The 21,596-nt window shown below is 41.2% G+C and overlaps 1 protein-coding gene across 1 annotated transcript; it reads right to left on the minus strand.

Moving 5' to 3' along the window:
* Window positions 1-14,596: 14,596 nt before the first annotated feature.
* On the minus strand, window positions 14,597-16,640 carry LOC129778019 (ER membrane protein complex subunit 2-A-like). Its single transcript, XM_055784653.1, has 4 exons — window positions 16,431-16,640; window positions 15,796-16,361; window positions 15,642-15,737; window positions 14,597-15,579 (listed from the first exon to the last, which is right to left on the minus strand). The coding sequence occupies exons 1-4, from the start codon at window positions 16,462-16,464 to the stop codon at window positions 15,370-15,372; spliced, it is 906 nt and encodes a 301-aa protein (XP_055640628.1). The 5' UTR covers window positions 16,465-16,640; the 3' UTR covers window positions 14,597-15,369.
* Window positions 16,641-21,596: the final 4,956 nt, after the last annotated feature.

Below are 21,596 nucleotides of genomic sequence, written 5' to 3' on the forward strand. Positions count from 1 at the left end.
CAGGTGAAGCAACATCATCACTTCAATAAGAACAGGATTACGGTTTGTGGAGCGGGGGTTGTTTGTTTTGTTATTGCTAGGATACGCCATTTTTGCATTTCCACATGCGTGGAAATGAGAATGAAATTCTACAAAATCATCCCTTCTTTTTCACACAAATTCGCGAAAGCCGAACATAGTAGGCATCGTTCGAATAAGCGTCGTAGCAGTTTGTAGAGAGCCGCCGGCAGCGTTCTGATGCTGTTTGTAAACAATACCGACAGCAATTCCAATATGGCTGAAAGTGCATTTCATATGATTGTTTCACCTGGTATATTTAGAGGCGCCTTGGCCGAGATATCACTCCACCTCGGTGACTTTGTTAGAGAACCCCTATTGAACTGACAGGAGCCAACATATCGGGTATCCCACTGAAATTTTCCCTTTGTTTTCACATGAATTGGGTATCTCACTGACAGTTCTGCTTGAGATTTTGATAACGATCCTAGCATCAATCATAGCACCCGGCTGTATCACTCGAATGAAATCACGAGTTTAAGACCCCTCCTCCCTCTTTAAGGGGGGCTGCCATACAAATGAAACACAACTTTTTGCATTACTCGAGAATGGTTCAAGCAAATGAAACCAAATTAGGCATATGGAGGTCTTAGGGTGTAATAAATGTTTCTATGATGGTTAGACACTCCACCCCCTCTCTAAGGGGGGGCTGCCATACAAATGAAACACAAAAATCTACATTACTCGAGAATTAATCAATCAAATGCAACCAAATTAGGCATCTGGAAGTTTTAGGAGTCGGGGGATCAATCCCCTGTTCCTGCCAAAGTCCAGCGGTAGTTTAACCCAGGAAGGAGGGTTGACTGGAGAAAGCATTCTGAACACGATCATGATAAGGGTCAAAGAACTAGACACATTCGTGCAGGACAAACCCAACGTGCATAAAGAGATCAAGACTAGGGTGTCGGGTATAAGATCTCTCTTGGGACGAGCTATGAAGGAGCACGATGGACTCGTCGAAAGGACGAAAACTGCCGAGAAAACACTCGCAGAAGCGTTGCAAAAAGCTGCAGCTGGACAGGTGACGCCGAAGATTCCTCGAAACCGTTCGGAAAAAAAAGATTCACCAGCAGAAGAAGAAATGCTCAAAAAACGCAAGGACGACCACGACAACGACGATCAAGGCGATAGTGCCGCCCAGGGCGACAGCGAAGAGCTGGGTGACAGCAACGACCAGAGCGGCACTGATAGCAAAAGAAACGACTGGAGCACGGTCACGAGAAGAAACAAGAAAAAAATTGTGAACGAGCAAAAAGAGAGGGAGAGAAAAGAGAAAACGGTGAAAAAAAAGTCACGGAAGGGTTGTGTTCGAGACACGACCACATAGTTGACGTAGGATTCCGTTAGGCTATCTGTTGGTTTTGGATATGTTGGAAAAATTACATCGATAAACTCTTTGATTATGATTTGGTGGCCCTGGAAAGGGCCGTTTTGTTTGGTTGTTTGGTATTGTTTGTTCACTCCACCAGTGTTTACCGAGTGATGATGATAGAAGTATGGTAAACAGTCGTTGGATGGTGCGTATCAGATGAAAGATGCCGAAGTGAAACGAGATATGACGAAAACCGGCCTCTGTGATCCTAGACGAGATGCCTCGTGTGTTATGTATGGATGAAATAAAAATGACCCTGACTATATTTGCAATGCCGACTTCACCCGGGCACCTTGGTTTTGATGTCTCTGTTAGGACCAAAAGCTCCCCCTACTTTCATGTATTTGCAATGCCAATTTCCGCCATGCTAATTGGTTTTGATGTCTCTGTTAGGGAACACATTTCGGTGGAAGCAAACTTTCCCCCTTCTTTCATGTATTCGTCGCATGTGTCGTCAGGTATTTCCGTTAGGATAGGGGTTGAGATTTTTCAATTGTTCGATAATTAGTTTCATAACATATATTATTTTCTTCAATATAAAAAAAATGTTATGGAGTGCCGAAATCGATTGACTCAAAAATTTCATTAATCCATCATGAAATGACTAAGCAATAAGCGTTTGAAATTGGACAATTTTCACGATGTGCTCGATTTTCGATTTTCAATTTGTACCCCAATATGTTCCCGAAAGACATAATCCTACGTCAAAAGAAGAAAGAGGATGAAAAGAAACATGGGCCAATCGACAAGAAGCCTAGTCCTCGGCGGGCGAGAGGCAAATGCGATGCACTCATCGTCGAAGCCAAGGGCGACGTATCATATGCTGACCTCTTCAAAAAAATGCGAGACGACCCTGGCCTCAAGAAACTGGAGGAGAGCGTGGTGAAGTCTAGGCGCACCCAGAATGGCGAAATGCTGTTCGAGCTGAAGAGAGACCCAGAAATCAGGAGCTCTGCATTTAAGGATCTTGTCGAAAGGGCTGTCGGTGATGGAGCGAACGTAAGGGCCATATCCTCCGAGTCATCGATTGAATGCAGGAACCTCAGTCTGTTCACTACCGAGATGGACCTGCGTCAGAAGTTGGAGGAGGAAAACATCGTGGGCAAAGTTCCAATGAAAATCCGATTAAGAAATGCGTATCGCGGGACGCAGACCGCAACGATTCGTCTCCCAACGGACGCAGTGAACAAGTTGCTGAAGCTAGAGAGTATAAACGTGTGCTGGGCTGTGGGTCGTTTTAGAATCGTTCCGCCTGTTCCAAAGCAATTGGAGCGATGTTCCAAGTGTTTAAACTTCGGCCATCTGGCGAAAGGCTGCTTGGGGCCAGATAGATCCAAACTGTGCAGGAAATGCGGAATAGAGGGACACTTTGCCAACGACTGCAAGGGAAAGCCAAGGTGTATGCTCTGCGAGGACAGTTATAACCATACGACGGGAGGCTTTAATTGCCCTGTGTACAAACAGGCGAGGGCAAGCGAACAGTGATGGAGATAATCCAAATAAATCTCAACCATTGTGACACCGCACAGCAACTGTTGTGGCAGTCAACGACAGAAACAAAATGTGATGTCGCAATTATCGCGGAGCCGTATCGCATTCCCCCCGGTAACGGTAATTGGGTGACGGATAAAGTGGGAATGGCCGCCATCCAGGTCATGGGCCGATATCCCATTCAGGAGGTAGTCTCGAGGGCTCGCGAGGGTTTCGTGATCACAAAGATCAACGGAATTTTCATCTGCAGTTGCTACGCACCTCCCAGATGGACGATGGACCAGTTCCACTATATGCTGGATGACCTCACCGAGGAGCTCGTCGAGCGAAAACCAGTCGTTATAGAAGGGGATTTCAATGCTTGGGCAGTAGATTGGGGAAGCAGATGCACCAACGTGAGAGGGACTTGCTTACTAGAAGCTCTGGCCAAGCTGGATGTTACCCTGTACAACGAGGGTTCCACTAGTACCTTCCGTCGAGATGGCCGAGAGTCCATCATCGATTTGACTTTCTGCAGTCCGTCGTTAATGACAAAAATGAGATGGAGGGTATGCGAAGGATACACCCACAGTGATCATCAAGCCATCCGTTATACCATTGGCCAACGACACTCCGTGGCAATACGGATAACTAGGACATGCCCACGCAGGTAGAAGACAAAAAACTTTGACAAGGATCTTTTCATCGAAGCACTACGCGTGGAGAGCGGCGTCTTGAACATGAACGCGGATGAACTGACGGAAACGCTAGCCAAAGCATGCGATATAACAATGCCAAGAAAAAGGGAACCCAGGTATAAGCGACCTCCAGCCTACTGGTGGAGTGAGACACTTGGCGTGCTTCGGGCCAACTGCCTCAGCGCCAGAAGACGCTTCCAACGGTCAAGCATAGACACCAGAGAAGAGCGGAGAGTGGAATTTAGAGAGGCTAGATCCACTCTTAAACGGGCGATTAAGCGGAGCAAATCTAATTGCTTCAGGGAGTTATGTCGGGACGTAGACGTCAATCCATGGAGCAATGCTTACCGAGTGGTGATGGCGAAGCTCGGGGGCCCAACGACACCTTCCGAAATGTGTCCCGAAAAATTAAAAACTATCGTGGAAGGGTTATTTCCGCAGCACGACCCAACGACCTGGCCACCCACGCCATATGGAGAGGATGAGGATAACATCGAACGCAGAGAGATGACGAACGACGAGATAGTTGCAGCTATGAAACGCCTCAAAACGAAGAAAGCGCCTGGCCCAGATGGAATCCCCAACGTAGCTTTAAAAGCGGCAGTCCTAGCATTCCCTGATATGTTTAGGACAGTAATGCAGAAGTGTCTAGACCAGTGATTTTCAACCGGTGTGGAATTCCCCCCTAGTGGGGAATTTTGTTATCAAAAGGGGGAATTGTGCAGGGAATATTGCATATTTTCTTCGCTTTGAAGATGACAATGATTAGCAAAAATTGCTACAAAACCTTCTTGGATATGGTAAAATTTGCGATCCTTGGCAAACATTTCCAAATTTGAAACGTAATATTCAATTGAACAATTTCACAATGTTTGAAAGACTTTCTTCAGTGAATGATGATGAAACAGACGACGAAACAGTACAGAAGACCATTAAAAAGTTAGTTGTACATCATTTTTCTAATTTTTTTTTTCTAGCAAGTTAAACTTGAAACAAATTTTCCTTATATCAAAGAACGCCGATTTGGACAAGGTTTGAAATCCCTTCCGACTGGACAAGGTTTGAAATCCCTTTCGACTTGACAAGGTTTGAAATCCTTTCCGACTGGCAGTGACGAAAGTTTCGGACCGATTTCAGAACAAACTCATCGATCTACAAATGATCGATTTTTATCCTGGTATGCGGAATAAGCGTTACGAGCGTTGTTGTCTTTTGCGTAGTATTTATGTGGATTTCCTACAACGCTGCTGATGGAAACACCATAATAGAGTGGATATCGAAGATAACATGAGGTGTGCTTTTCGACAACGCTCTCAAGAATTAGTTTTTGGCGGAAATCGTTCAGGCGCAGTTCAGGTTTTTTTTTCTGTATTACAGTGATTTTCAACTCATTTGGCTGGTTCATCACTTGCGCGCAGTTCAGGTGCCATACCTTTTTTGTAATCAGATACAGGTACAAAATCAAATTTGTTGCGAATTTAACATGAAAACCGTCTGTATTCTATTATTTTACTGAGCATACTGACTTTCTTACAAAATACTGATAGAGGGGATGGACTGGGATTAATTTTCGTAAAGGGGGGAATGGAGCAAAAAAGGTTGAAAACCACTGGTCTAGACGAATGCTACTTTCCGGATCGATGGAAGGTACAAAAGCTAGTACTACTGCCCAAACCAGGAAAGACGCCGGGTGATCCAGCGTCGTATAGACCCATATGCCTGTTGGACACTCTGGGAAACTTTTGGAGAGAATCATCCTCAATAGGCTGACGGAATGCACGGAGGGAGTTCGTGGACTTTCCGATAGTCAATTCGGATTTCGGAAAGGGAGATCCACGGTAGATGCCATTCGCATAGTGGTCGAAAGAGCAAACAGAGCATCTAAACAGAAGCTCAGAGGAAATCGATACTGCGCAGTGATAACGATCGACGTTAAGAACGCGTTCAATAGTGCCAGCTGGAAGGCCAACGCGACTGCGCTCCACACGATGAGAGTCCCTGACTACCTGTGTAGAATACTTAGGAGCTACTTCGAGAACCGTGTGCTGGTGTATGAGACAAACACGGGCCAGGCGCAGATTAAAACTACGGCTGGAGTTCCGCAGGGCTCTATCCTGGGTCCATCGCTCTGGAACAGTATGTACGATGGCGTACTAAAACTGAATCTGCCCAGAGGTGTGGAGATCATTGGCTTCGCGGATGACATTGTTACTCTCGTGACCGGAGAATCCTTGGAACGGGTAGAAATGCTCGCGACCGAGTCGATGGACATGAGCGGAAGGTGGATGCAAAGTGTGAAACTGCAGATAGCCTACCACAAGACAGAAATGATGATTGTCAGCAACCGCAGGGCGGTGCAACGAGCAGAAATCACCATCGGAGAGCACTTGATAACTTCGAAGCGAGATTTAAAATACCTGATCGTGCAGATCGATGATCGACTGAACTTCAACAGTCACGTTGACTACGCTTGTAAAAAAGCAACGAAGACAATCAATGCACTGACACGAATCATGCCCAACAACTTTGGCCCAAGCAGCAGCAAGAGGCACCTTTTGGCTAGTGTCTCCTCATCGACATTACGATACGGGGGTCCAGCCTGGATCGCGGCGTTAGAAACTCAGCGGAACACGAGGAGGCTGAATAGTACGTACCGGCTCATGGCGATGCGAGTCGCGAGTGCGTACAGAACCATATCAGCAGAAGCGGCCTGCGTCATAGCCAGGTTGGTCCCTATCAACATCACCTGGCGGAAGACAGCGAGTGCTATATGAGGAGGGGAACCAGAGGAATCTGGAAGCTAATGAGGGCAGAGTCGATGGCTAGGTGGCAGCAAGAGTGGAGTGCGGCTCAAAACGGCAGATGGACGCACAGGCTCATATCGACACTAATGGGCTGGGTAAACAGGAAACATGGAGAGGTGAATTTTCACCTAACGCAGTTTTTGTCTGGGCATGGCTGCTTCAGGCAGTATCTGCACTGGTTTGGACATGCAAGATCGCCTCTTTGTCCGGAGTGTGGAGATGTGGAGGAAACACCGGAACACGTCGTATTTGTATGTCCAAGATTCACCACAAGGCGCGAGGGGCTGCCTACCCTTCATGCTGGGAACATCGTAGAGGAAATGTGTCGTGACGAGGGCACCTGGAACGCAATGAACAGTGCAATCGTCCACATCATGTCCGAGCTACAGCGGAAGTGGAGGACAGACCAGCGTGCGGATAACGCCTGACTATAAAAGATGAACCACAGTGAGATCTGAAGCACCGGAGTACCCCACGAGAGCGGCCGTGACGGAGTGCGCGTTATGTTGGAGGGCACTACCTAATCGGCGCTCCGCTGGGAAGAGAAATCCTGCGAGGGTGACTGTGACGGGGCACGCGTTACGTTGGAGGGCGCTTCCTAATCGGTTCACGTCTCGACAGGTGAGAAATCCCGCGAGGGTGGCTGTGACGGGTTGCACGTCAAGTTGGAGGGCAATTCCTAATCGGTACACGTCTCGACGGGTAAGCGGAATCTGACAAGAAGGATTGACAAATTGCTGCCTCATGGTGGATTGTAAAGAAGAATACTGCGAGGACTTCGACGAAGCGAGCGCCTAGGAAGGCGTCGCCAAATCGGTGTGTACCTCACGAGAGTTGCTGTGACGGAGTGCGCGTTATGTTGGAGGGCACTACCTAATCGGCGCTCCGTTGGGAAGCGAAATCCTGCGAGGGTGGCTGTGACGGGGCGCGCGTCAAGTTGGAGGGCGCTTCCTAATCGGTGCACGTCTCAACAGGTAAACGGATACTGTCGCGAAGAACAGAAAAATGCCTGCCTGTCAACGCCTTATCGTGGCATGGATGGAGGAACACTGCGAACATTTCGAAGGAGCGAGCATCATGGAGGAAGCCATCGACAAACTGGTGCATACCCCACGAGAGTAGCTGTGACGGAGTGCGCGTCATGTTGGAGGGCACTACCTAATCGGCGCTCCGTTGGGAAGAGAAATCCTGCGAGGGTGACTGTGACGGGGCGCGCGTTAAGTTGGAGGGCGCTTCCTAATCGGTGCAACGTCTCGACGGGTAAATGGATGCCTGCAAAATGGTGATAAGCGCAGTGGAGAGCAACGAATGGTGAATAAGAATATAGAGAAAAAGGGAAGGATCAACGCTAGTTTGCGTTGAAAACTCGTGAAGTGCATGAGCACAGCCGCCCCCTGAAGTAGTCGCCTAGATGTGGTCCCGGGGGGAATGAGGCTACGAGTAGAGGGCTTGGTTTTTGTGGGTGCGATCCCCACTCGACGTCTGGGTTATCCCTTCCTAGATAAGGCTGGAAGAGCGTTCCTCACCTCTATATATATATATATATATATATATATATATATAAAAAGACACTCCTCCCGTTCGCTGAGGGGGTCTCCCATACAAATGAAACACAAATTTCTGCATAACTAGAGAACTAATCAAGCAAAAGAAACCAAATTTGGCATGTGGAGGTTTTTATGCAATAAATGTTTTTATGGTGGCTCGACACTCCTCCCCCTCTCTTAGGGTGGGCTGTCATACAAATGAAAACAAATTTCTGCGTAACTCGAAAACTAATCAAGCAAATGGAGTCGAATTTGGCATGTGAAAATTTTAGGGGGCACGAAACGTTTCTATTGTGAATAGACACTCCTCCCCCTCTCTAAGGGAAGAAGAGGGGACGGGTCTGCATTTATTATATTATTTTATATATTTTCTGTATCAAACATTTATTCCATGTAACGGAGAAACATGTTATTTGCAAGTGGTTGAAAAATCTTGAACGAGAACTGTGTCTGAAAATAATCTGATATTATAATGATGAGTTTTGGTACAAGTACTACGAATTTTTTAGTAAAAGGTAAATTCAACGGGGTCGATTAGAAGATCAATCAATGAACAGTTCTGCGATTGGACTCATGAATTTGCGCTTAGGAAGAAAACGTGAATGTTTGAAGGTATTGTTAACAAAAAACAAATTTTGGGCGGGACGAAGTTTGCCGGGTCAGCTAGTGTTTCTATGAAAACATGTGTGAGAAAACGGTTGTGTTATACGACATGTTAATGGTGTTATGCTTCACTTTAGAAGGATAACACGAATAAAAACACGCTAGTTTATTCAAGGAGTTCGAAATTCTCATTCTCTTAATCGGGTATTTTGGAAGAAAGAAGCTTTTGCGTCAAATGAAACAAAGATAATGAAACGGCTACGGGAAACAAAGCGAAATCTCTTGAGGTGAAACGAAGAAAATTTTGGAGAACGCACAGAAGAGAGCCGAAAGATTGCATGAAAAGGCATTTCGTTGAAATCGTTAAGCGGGCCTTACACGGTCAAATTTATTGACAATATGATGACATTTGAGAGCATAATGAAAGCTGAATATGGCCGACAACGCAGAAATCCGGATTTTCTGGTTTTTGGGCATCAATATCGTGACATTTCGTATGGATGCATGATGTTGACGTTTTACCTCACGGACTTCCAGACTGAGTTGCCAGATTTGCAAGCGGACATTTAATGTTTGTTAGTCTTTTTTGCGATTGCAATTAAAATTTATAAACTTCTGAAATTGTAGGAATCATGAATGAAAGCTTTTGGTTTGGAAAACTGATATAGTAATTTACATTTAATGCGACATGTCGGAGAACCACTCAGTGTCGCATTGGAGGCGATTTAACCTGTAATTGGACATTGAAGATGAGAGTGGTACAGCGTCGACGTCTGGCGGCGAATGTCAATGTGGGGCCATAATTTGGGCCCGAACTCGATGTTTACAAAAATGTCTAACTAAACGTGTCGCATACAGGTCTGTCCAATTAGAAAAATGTCACATTAAATGTAAATTACTGTACCTAAAATAGCAAAATACAGTACTTTTCGCGTAACTGACAATGTGATGGTGAGAGAGTGAATGAAAATTAACAACGTCTTAGGAATGTTTTTAACATTGAACTCGGTCATTCTTTGCGCTAGCGAGCGGGGCAGCCACTTTAGTCTAAGTTGTGTGTTTCTTCACACTCCGCTATAAAATTTGGAGAATGAGAAGATCTGGGAAAATTACAGGTGGTAATTCAAGTTACAGTAGAATCCCGATTATCCGTGAATAGTTGGAATGGTTTTTAAACATAGAAACTATTTTTTATCAATACAAAAATAGATACAGATACAGATAATCGGGGTACAAATACAGATACAGATAATCGGGGTTTTACTGTCATAGTCTTATTTATCGAATAAAAACATTTGCTTGCAGATAATATAATTTGCATATATTTTCACAATCTAAAATAATCTGGCATCCCTGAAACTGAAAGGATCAGTCTGTATTTGTGAAGCGAGTATTATGATGTGTTTTTGAGAAGGAAAAACGAGTTTTAAAGTGTAAATTATGAATGAAAATTAACTTTTCCAAATCAAATTAGTATTCTATGTGAATGCAAATCACTTTTTTTCTGCAAGTGGTGAGAAAATCCCATACAAAAATTGTATCTGAAACTGACGCTATATAATAATAATAAATTTAAGTAGGAATATCAGAAAATTCATAGAAAATAGGTTAAGTTAGAGTTAGGACTACGCGCTTCAACTAATTAAATAATACCAAGTAGATATTTTCATTCAAATTTTACCAATTGAAAATTGCAATTTTAGAATGCTAAATTGCAATTTTCAATCTGATGGAGAATAGTTTGGATCCCAAACTCGAATGTCACCACTAGCCATCGCGGATATTTTCGTTGTCTCGGGTTGAGGGCGATATTGACCGTGTAAGGTGGCAAAATATTGATTGAGGTTAGATCGGATGTCGAAAGCCTAGCTGTCACGATATTGAAGACACTTATTGTCAATCAGTTTGATCGTGTAAGGTGCCCATTACAGTTTCATGGAATTGATCCCAGTCAAAATGAATATGACTCATTCTGTACTTGTGTTCAAGGCTCCTTCAAAATAACTTGTAATTGTAACTGTATTAATACATCCATTTTTTCTAATCTTATTCGACACGTCTCAGTCATAGTTTAACTCAATTAAAGATCACAAACAATTCATTTATTGGAAAATATAGACAGACATTCTTAAATTTCATTGTTTAAGCTTACTAAATGTTTTAGGAACTACAGCTAAAGTTCTAGTAGAGAATTTGATTACTAGTGTACATCTGGAATTTTTCTGAAAAATGACTAGAAAATCAGGGAATATCAGGGATTTTTTTTCGGGTTTCGAGTCGACACCCTGCCTGTGCTAGAGGAATATTCCGCGAAACTGTTCTCAATTCCGGTATACGATTCTGAGTTCATCCGAAGGCAAAAAGTGGACACGAACTCAGTCAATCGATTCGTGTTTCCGAACGATCAGGTGGGAAAACAAACACTTGGTCGGTGTTAAATCAGAAGGAACCAAGTGGCAAACTTCAAAATTTCGGGTTATTAATTGCATTAGGTTAGTTCTGAAGAAGACGAACACCGATTAGTCGTCATCTTCTTCTTAATAGCGATGAAACGTCTGTTCCAGGTACTACCGAAGGGAGTATTCGTATTCACTTATGCGGATGACATCCATCTGATTTTTCATGTTCTATTTGAAGAAACTTGAACCTTTTTAGCGGGACGCGTGGTCTGGCCCTTTACAGCGCACATGGTATAAGCGCGGAGGACGGAAGACACGTAGAAACAAATGGAAGAGATTTTCATGCACCGAATAGGAAGGCAGATAACCGATGCGGTTTCGGTTATCTAAGCAGAAAAGCGAAATCTTTTCTCTCTTTTTTTAGTCCTAAGCCAGAGTAAGAATTCGTGTATATTCAATTCTTACTCATAAAGGAGAGACTCCGGTCTGGAAGTTCGGAAAAATCGAGTTATTATTTGTTGCATTTTTGGGAAGCTTATGCCGTCAGAAATGTTGTCCTAAAAGGATTTTTCGGAATTTTATTATAGTATTGCTATACATATTTTTAACGCGTTTTTCTCGAAACCAAGTTTTTTCAACTGGTGGTATCGATATCTCAGGATCTAGTTGACCGATTCGGTTAAAAATTTTAATAAACATGTAAAAATAAATCATCTAAAGCGTTACATAGCCGTTCTTTTATATTTCATTTTTTCGATTTTTATGAGCGATTTTTAATGAAAAATAACTCTTTTTTTTGGCATTTTTTCCCTATATAACGCTTTAGGTATTATCCTAAAGTTTCAAAATATTCATTGGAATTTGTTCTGCGACACCCCATTGCTTCAAAACCGATACCACCAGCAAGGTACCGATTTTCAGACAGCATCTACGCATTGAGCTGTCAACAGCGTAATCATCATTATTCGTGCACTCAAAAAATGAATACATTTTCATATATACCTTAAAAATAACTAAAATACCCGAACACTTAACTTTATTCCTAACATCCGAAAAAAATTACGAAAATTCTTTTTTTTTCGACCTTCCAGACAGGGGTTCTCCCTTAAGTCAGTTCAATTTCAGTAGGCAATAAACGAACGCAAGTTCAATTCAATAAACGAGACAAACTGTTCATTTTTATTGGGTAAAAGTTCAATTTAGTTAAAAGTCGGATAAGTTCAGTTGTATCATAAGGACTTTAAACTATTACAGTTCATTCGTCTCTAGCCTTGAAAAAGGCCCTTAACTTTGCTCTACTCCTGCACTACACCTCCACCCTCATTGCCTTGAGAAAGGCACTCGATCCCTCGTCGTCCAGCAACGACGCTGTCCAGTCAGTGTCCACACAAAGAATGCCGGCGGGGTAAGATGGACCACTTCTAGTTTTATACGAAATCGTCAGTATTTTGGCAAATATGCTTCGCAAGAAACATTATTAGCATATTTTTGTCATTTCGAAACACCTTGCAACACTTGAGCGTACGAAATATCAAAATTGTAAAAAAAATATAGAAGGTTGTGTCTAAGACACGACCACATTGTTGAGGTAGAACTATGCTGTTATTTTATTCAAGACGCTTGTTAATAACTTCGGATATTATTTTAGAATGCTGCGGAATTTCAGAAATAACTGTTTAGTATAATGGTTTGATCATCCTGAAATGTTTTTTTTTTTATTGTAGAATCAGTTGACGATAATTGATAGATAATTCATTATTGCCTTCGCAGAATAATACATAAGCTGATCGCATGTTGCACTTTGTTACATACCAATACATTGAAAATTTACCTCGGACGCTTTTCCGGTGGCCTTTTTCGCAATTGACATACAATCGGATACAGGCGATTATATACTTGTTGCACCAGCATCATTATTCCACATCTCATAACTACATCAATCCTTCTCCGGCACTGCATGGAAACAACAACAATGGCAATGCTTGCAAGTATCAAATGTCATGCTACATGTTTTTGATTATTGTCGCAGTGGAATCGCACCTCTAGACATCATTCGTACAACGTAAACCAACCAGCACCAAACAAGCGTTCAACATAGCATACATGCAGAGCCATACATTGGTGGCTTGAAGCGACTAAGAATATAAACACTTCTCATCATTTTGCGCTATTCTCAAAAGAAACGCTTCTGTTAATATTCCTGGCGTCGAAAATAGTTGCATTACTTTCTCATGCTGGAGATAAGCGCAGCCGTTATCCTTAGCGGAGCAAGTTTTGCTACTGGCAAACGGAAACCAATCATATACAAAATTCTAGAAAAACATTTACTTTCTTGTTGAAGGCAATACAGACGTTGACGGAATACAAGCGATGATAACTGCTTCGAATAAAGAAAAAGTTTGAATATTTGCCTCAGCAGAGATCCATTATTCATACCCTAGCGCACATATTCCTCTTCCGCTACCTCCCACTTTGTTTATATTTATTACCGCGACTGCATAATTTGCACCACCAAACAACCGTCCATCATAGCATCAAAATTAGATGATTTTTTTAGATTAGATATTAGATGATTGTTGGATCGCGACAGGGCCAATGCACACGGGAGCAGATGCAAAAGGGGTTTCAGCGTAGCGAAGATGCTGTTTGTACATACGGGTTATGAACCACGCACACAAAGTCATATGTCGATGGCTTGAAGCAACTAAATATACTCACACTTATCTCCGCTTTGCGCTCTTTCTATTAATATTTCTGGTCTCGATTAACTTAGTTTTCATCCTTGGTGGAGATAATTTTGTTGCTGTTATGCGAAACCAAATCATACGCAAAATTCCTGAACAATTATATTCTTGGTGAGCCGATGATTCAGAACCTTAATGGAATGGTTTCAGTTTGATGTAATGATTGAAATGCCAGAGACATTCGCGAGTATGTAATTTGGTCGCGTCCACAGCTTAACGATAACTTTATTTCATAAAAACGTGACCTGTTTTCTGATTTAGCACCCTTAACCTTCTACAATCCTTTAAACGGGCTTCACGGATTTTCTTTTCAAATTATTCAGACATTATTTTCAATGTTCACCTCCACTAGAACGTCTTTAGAATATTCTCATCTATCACACATACACATTGGTTTTGTGCTGGTAGTTTTCTGCTAGGAGTATTTTATGCAGAAAATCGGAAATTCGAGATAAAAGTGGAATGGGACAAATAGAAAATTTGGGTCTTAAAGGGTTAATGTAAGACGTAGTCCTACATCAAAAGTATGACGGTTGCATCGATAGCATTCACTCGATCGATGCTGTCGACTTGCTCGGTGTCTATAATAGTAAAATAGAGTGTAAAATTCTCATCGACTCGATTTCTATAATATTGCCCATTATTTGATGTAAAAAGCTTATGGTTGCTTTCAAAAAACGTGAGAAAATATTAAAACTGCTGTTCGATTTTTCGAACCACTGGTCGTAAACGGGTCAGGGAAGGAAGACTCCGACTCTCATTGATTATATTTGGGTCGGCTTATTTTATTATACAAAATTTACAGCAGTTTATTCCAACAGCTCTTGAAAAGTTCTTTTTATTAATGTTGTAAAGGAAAAGTTCCTTTATTAATGGAAGTTCTATAAAAAGCACAAAGTCGATTTCAAAAAAAAACAAACCTTTATTATACTCCAGCCCTATGCGTCTGCCGCTCAAATCATTACATTCTATCTTATCCCAATATATAGTCTGCCTTTTTTATTTTAAATGTTTTAAATTAGATGAACATTATACATACATCGTGTTTCTATGTTGCACAACACATCCAAACGACTATAATATATTTATTCCAATGCAAAGAACATAAAATTTTACTACTTCTTATTGTTTCATTTTTATGACTCTTACAGGCTGTTCAGCTTTTCCGGAATTCTGTGTCTTTGAGGCATCAGTTAAACTCGGTTAACCTTAGCAATTTAAAAATAATTTATAGGATTATAAATGTTTTACATCGATCAATGCAATATACAGCAATGAGAACAAAGTGTTCCAGCAGCAGTTGTGGGATGATTTGTACAAAAAAGTGATTAGACATTATCGTAAGAAATGGGATTTTTGTCGTTGAAATCGTGATCTACGGTGGATGGTTCTGATAGGGCATCCCTAGCCTTGAAATGTTTCCAGTGTTCAAAGTAGATTTCGTGTTTTTGAACCGAATTAGACTAATGATCTTAATGCTTTATGCAAAGAGATTAAATAGATTAGCATTTACGATAACACAATTCTTGGTCGAGAGGAACCAAAAATGTTGCTTTGTTATTTTTTTTCAGATTACCAAACTATGGAATATGAGCTACGACAGAAAATGATAGACGGTTGATAGCGAAGAGTTGTTCGTGACAATGTTTTCAAAGCGCAGCTGGTGGTCATCTTGTCAATTCGCCTTGGCAATATCCAATCCTCCAAACGCTTGCTCCAGGGCAGCTACTTCGTCTTTGAGATCTTCTTTTGAATTTTTACCAGGCTTAACTGACGCCTCAGGCGTTGTTTTCAGCTTTATTTGGTCGATTGCCCACTGAGCCAACTTTTGAACATCTTTTCGCTTGCTTAGGGTTGCTTTTGAATTGGCAATATGTCCACAGCACTGAAATAGAAACAATTGATTTTAGTACCGTTTGCCAATAGTTTTGAAATGTTTCTTTTTACAAGGAATAAACCATAAAGTGCCCTCAGGTTATTATTGTTGAGTTTAGCAGCTTGACAGTAGTAGGACTTAGCAATTTCAATGTTGTCCAATCCGCCCTGAAAATCGATTATATCAATTAGAATGTTTAGTCTCTAATTGTCGCATTATTTTTACCATTGTATAACGAATATCGGCCAATCTTTGATGAATCAGATGACTGTGTGGATTATGAAGCAATACTTCTTCCATGCAAAAGGCAGCTTTTGCGTACTCGCCTTCTGCTAAATACAAATTGCACAGTTCATGCCAACCCTCTTGATCGGACATAAATCGTTTCATATATTCACACAGTTCCCGAATCGCTTCGCTCGTTCTTCCCTGGGCCTTATAGATTGCTACTTTCCGTTTTCGTGGAGCCGCATTCGTTGCATCCTTCTTGATTATCTGCTCGAGTACATCCAGCGCATCGTCGTAACGTTCCAGTGATTCAAGCAGCATTGCCTTGTACTTCTGTATTCGCAAACTACCGGGAAACTCCGCTGTCAGTATCCGGATACAATCTTCGGCAGTTTCTATTCGATTGCAATCGAGGGCAGCGATCATCACTTGTTCCAGCACCAGATGACGTTCGTTCCCCAACTTGCTTTGTTTGTCCGATAGTATTGCATCCCACAGTTGCATTACCTCGTCACTCTTACGCTCGTTATCGTCTCGCCAATTTCGGAACAAATTCCGAACGTCTATACCAATTTTAAAGAAAGCAAATAAAATAAACATAATATTGAGAGTCATGAAAAAATAGCACTTACCCGACCAATTCATCTCATCCAGGTTATAAGTCATCGTCAAAACTTGATTTAATCTGGAAATCAGTGATTCTAATCGGTTTCGATGTTAGTGCCAATGATGCATTAATGTTAATTGAATTAATTGAAAAAATAGCTTGAGAATAGAAAAATTCTCACTCTATTCTCGTACTTTTTATCAGCGAGCTGTCCTCGCTGTCATGTGGATGATTAGGTGGATGAAAAACTGTCATATTCCATCCCATGCGGCAAAGCTAGGAACATGGATTTTACCAAGGAAAGTGAAGTGGAAGGTAAAACGTAATGTCAGAATTGCCGTTCGGACGTATCCAGTAAGTTTGAACTTATTTACATAGATGGTATCCAAACAACACTAAACATTGACTACAGTTTCACCGTCACGGTTGATTGCTGTTATGAACCAGCACAAAAAAACAAAGCTGCAAATTATGCGCCAGTGGCGGTACCACGATCAAAGCATTCCCTGAATAACATTAGCCGAGCCAGCTGGCGGAAGCATATTCATAAAGGCTACTAGGTTACTATTTTCAACGACAACTGTTTATTTATTATACTGCTTCAAATACCATCGACGAAATCAAATGTAACCATACCAACGTAAGTATTAACATAAACAAATCCAAACTTTTCGTCTTGCCATTCCTCATACGTCTTTTCTAAATAGTGTAAATTACGAGCCACCTGTTAACTCCACCATATTGGATTTTACCAAGGGATTGCTAAGATGGCCGTCTTTTAGTAGCCAGCATAGAAAATCATGAGCATAGAAATCATAACCTAAAATTAAAAATGAAGTGCTCCGCGCGATTCTTCAGCTGTGATTTTAATTGCAAATTGCCAAGAAAGCTTCCGGTTGGGTATCCAAACATCGCTTGCCAAAGGAAACTATCCAACGTAATCAAATATGAACATATATGACTCCAAACATTAAACAATACGTGAGCCCCCTAAGCGCGAGCCCTGTTTTATGCTGCCTACGCTCAGTTTGCATTGGATGGGATAGGGTTGCCCCGGATTTTACCAATTTTACAAGTTAATTAGAAAACATGAAAAATGATCGTTTAACATTCTGTCGGGCGCAACGGCGCAACTGATCCGGTAGAGAACTGTCCACATACCACGTGGACAACTTTAAGTGCGTTATATGTATAATATAACGTCCCGTCTCCGTAAAGCCAACTTAATAGAATGAACCATCAAATATCATTCCATGGAAATCGTACGGTAGCATTCACATACACCATCAACGGCAACTTTGACGTCGGCAAAATAAAGTGCGCTACACATACAGCGTCACCGTCACCGTCCCGTCAACTATTCTCTTGGACTTATTTTGCCGACGTCAAATATGCCGGTGATTGTGTATGTGAATGCTACCATACGATTTCCATGGAAGAATATTTGACATTTCATTCCTTTACGTTGACTTCACGGTGACGGGACGTTGTATGTGTAGCGCACTTTAGGGGGGGGGGTAGGGGTAACGAAAACGTCCACGGTGAGGGGAGAGGGGGTATAGATTGCATCTACTTGGACATTAAAAATATTTTGCCATATTCAACCATATGAGAGGCTTAGAATGAAAGGGGTGTAAGTGATTTGATCGATTTCTCTACATCGACTCTCTCTTTTGGTCATAACTTAGCTGCAATTACATTCCCAGCTGTATTTGAAAATGTGGAAGATAGGTCAGAACCTCATCTATCGGATACTATAGCAAACTTAAATTGGAACGTTTTTGCAGTTGAGTTATTAACTAAAGAAAAAGTTGATGAAGAGAAATCGAGCAAGTCACTTGCACCCCTTGCATTCTAAGCCCCTCATATATGAAAAATATTCTGCCTTTCCAGGAAATTTATCCGAATTTATAAATAAAAGGCAGTCTGCCGGTACTGCGCGGTGGAAAATCTTTTGAGATGCCATTATCGGCAGGATTTAAACGTCACCAAAGCAGGTTGGAATGATGTAATATTACAAAAATGCGACATTGTTTCCGATGTTTCGATCCCGCTTCCGCTCTCAATGTAAAACCGCTTCGTTTATGTTTTTTTATAACTCGAACAACAAGTTCTTTTATGGGTATCATATCTTTTGAGAAGTCTCCCTAGTAGCGATGCTCTTCTTCATTGAATTGTAATATTTTTGGGAATGCGCTTCTAGTTATTGGATTCTCCAGCAAGTTGGTGTGCGCAACTGATAATAATCGAATTGGGACGCAGGAGCAGGTTCCTTACAAGTATCTATGTTCATGAGCACCTGGTGAAGCTTGATTGCGTAAAAAGCTACAATGTATGAGTTCTAGAGGAACTGGTACAAATTTGGTACCCACCCGGATCCCCGGCGGTAATGAGCGCACTCTGGTGGTGAATTAAAAAAATGTTCTAGTAATGTAGTAACAAACCTCAGATGCAAAAAACCCAAAATTTCTGTGTTTTTTAAAAAAAAAATAAAAATTTTGTCGTTTTTGAAATCTCGAAAATTTTTCATGTGCGTATTTTGAAAAATCATTAAAAATGGAATAGTGAGCCGATTTTAAATATTAAAGCTGATTTGGATCAAGAAATTGATGTTCTTCAACGAATTCAAGTAAGTGTATCGAGATTTTAATCACAAATTCCATAGATTTCATTCCAAAGTGAAAATTCGGTATGCGGGTAATTGGGCACCCCAATGTGAACATAGTGATGATGATACACCATGCTAAGTATTGCATGCCCACGCAGCAAAATTTTACTTTACTCTACTTTATTAGTTAGAAATAAATCGAGATAAAATTTGTGCACTTTTTCTTGAAAAATCGTTTTTTTGTTCCTCTTTGTTTTGTAAAATTGCATGCTTTTTCGTCAAAGTTGAGTTAATTTACGTAAAATAGTGTACTTCACTCCTATTTTGTATGAAAATGTCAAAAAATACATTTTCCAGTGATTTCAGGACGACTCTTTTGATTTGAAAAAAATAAAAAAATGAGGTGCCAAATTTATACCCAGGCATCTCGGGTACTCGAAATTGAGTTGTTTCACTTCTATGCTCAAAGCTCCGAGCCAAATCAAGATTTTTGAAATCGGTTTGCGGGGAAATGTCCGCAATAGATCCCTTCATAAGCTGACGTAATATGAAGAAATTCTGAGCATTGGGCAAGAGCTAAGTCCAAAAAAACAAAATGGGATACCGAATTCGTACCAGTTCCTCTACACTTTTTGAACTCGCTTCAAAAATGCAATGAAAACTCGCAGTTCGAAGAAAATCGTGACAAACAAAGAAAAATATAATCATTCACAACAATATTGGAAACAAAATCTGTAGGGTGAGCGAAATGAATCATCATTAGATATCTCCAAATCGGTCTTCACCCGCATCATTAGGCCATGGAACTACGTTTAACGAGTTAGTGAAGTGTCAAAGATAATAATGCAGAATGAACACCTTTCGAATGGAAATTATGAATGAAAATTAACTTCTCCATAACAAATTAATGTTCAATATGAATGAAAACTTGTGTGCTCCCGTGGCCGAGTGGTTAGCGTCCCACACTATCATGCCGGGGGTTCGGGTTCGATTCCCGTTCTGGTCGGGGGAATTTTTCGTCAAAGAAATTTGCTCCGACTTGCACTGTGGTCACGCGTATTCTAGAGCTTGCCACTCAGATGCATTCAAGGCGTGTTATTTGGCATAGGAATCTCAACTGAGTACTAGTAAAAATGACGCAAGTAATACTACGTTGAGACGACGAAGTTCCTCTAGGAACGTTAGTGCCATTGAAGAAGAAGATGAATGAAAACTTTGTTTTCTTCATGTGGTAAAATCTCTCTTGGATCTGAAGACAATTTTATATTATAATGATAAATTTTGGTGGAATACTAATTTCCTATCCAGATGTTGACACCGTACGGCCATCACCGGAAATGGAAATGGTAATAAGGCCCATTATTTGTGTCTGATGGGATAGGAGAGAGATTTTGCATTATGAGCTTCTAACAAACAACCAATCGATAAATTCCAACAAGTAATATTCGCAGCTATACGAAACAAAATCGGCAATCTAGAAGAATGCCTCATGTTTCTTTGACAGCCCACCAAAAATTCTTAAAGTTTCGCTAGGATGTGATAGTCCATCCGCTATCATCGGATATTGCATCGTTTGATTATCACTTGTTCAGGCACCTAAAAAAATATATTTAAGATCAAGAATTTCGACTCATTGGACACAGTTTTTTGACGAGAAAACGAAGAATTTCTGCGATGATGAATTTTGCAAGTTGCGTGAAGGATGACAAAAGATTGTGGAATAAAATGGTGCACATAAGATCAAATAAATGTATGTCTTAAATTTTCTACTTTTGATTTTTTTTTTCTAAAAATCGGCATGATTGTTCCAAACAACCAGAGAATAATGTATAACGACCTTCTAGATAGTTACCAGATGATAAGGGTTCTGGAATTTCAAGTTTTTATATATATAATCTTCGTTTCTGTGTTCTTGGTCAACAAAAACTCAATGCACAGGAACTTCCTGCGACTTGTTTTATTGTCGATATTCACCCTTATTCTCATTTACGGCCGTATCCGTATATTGATTCGTCGGATACGATACGTCGTCAAAGAAAAAGCTATCCTCATTTACGGCCGTATTTCTGTGTACTAGATTTGTTTGGTAAACTGTTTTATCGACATCCTTGACAGATGTTTTTCACTACCAATGTTGTTTTGATTTGGGATTCGCAGTCTTCGTGTAAAATATTGTGAAATGTGGATTAAATTTGGAGGATAAGGACAATTTTGCTCTATTTGAAGGTATCTTTTATTTAATGTGTGCGCTCGCAGGCGGTCAACGTTTTACTTCCTCATGGAGAAATATACTAACAGATTAACAGGCTAAAAAAAGTTACGCTGGAGACCAGCTGACTATTCTGAAAACGTTCCGGTCACTTCCGACGACAAACGTGTTCGCATGTTCGGATCGCCCAACCGTGATATACCGCTCTAACCACAAGCTGATTTCCTCAAATGAAGGAAGTAAATCTTATATGCTCACTTAATGTCGAAGTTTATCAGGACAGTTTGGCTCTTGCACCCAACATTCGATTATTCTTGGTACAACTGATGAGATTCAAAAGTTGCACTTCGAACGGTAGCGATCTTCAGGACTCG

The sequence above is a fragment of the Toxorhynchites rutilus genome, chromosome 3, assembly GCF_029784135.1.
Source record: "Toxorhynchites rutilus septentrionalis strain SRP chromosome 3, ASM2978413v1, whole genome shotgun sequence".
Taxonomy (NCBI): Eukaryota; Metazoa; Arthropoda; class Insecta; order Diptera; family Culicidae; genus Toxorhynchites; species Toxorhynchites rutilus.

Bases quoted from the DNA above. Each gene is read 5' to 3' on its own strand.
- LOC129778019 (XM_055784653.1), bottom strand. From the start codon at position 16,464: ATGACTTATAACCTGGATGAGATGAATTGGTCGG. The intron at 16,362-16,430 runs GTAAGTGCTATT...AAATTGGTATAG, and splicing joins GGATGAGATGAATTGGTCGG to ACGTTCGGAATTTGTTCCGA. The intron at 15,580-15,641 runs GTAAAAAGAAAC...TTTCTATTTCAG, and splicing joins CACTTTATGGTTTATTCCTT to TGCTGTGGACATATTGCCAA.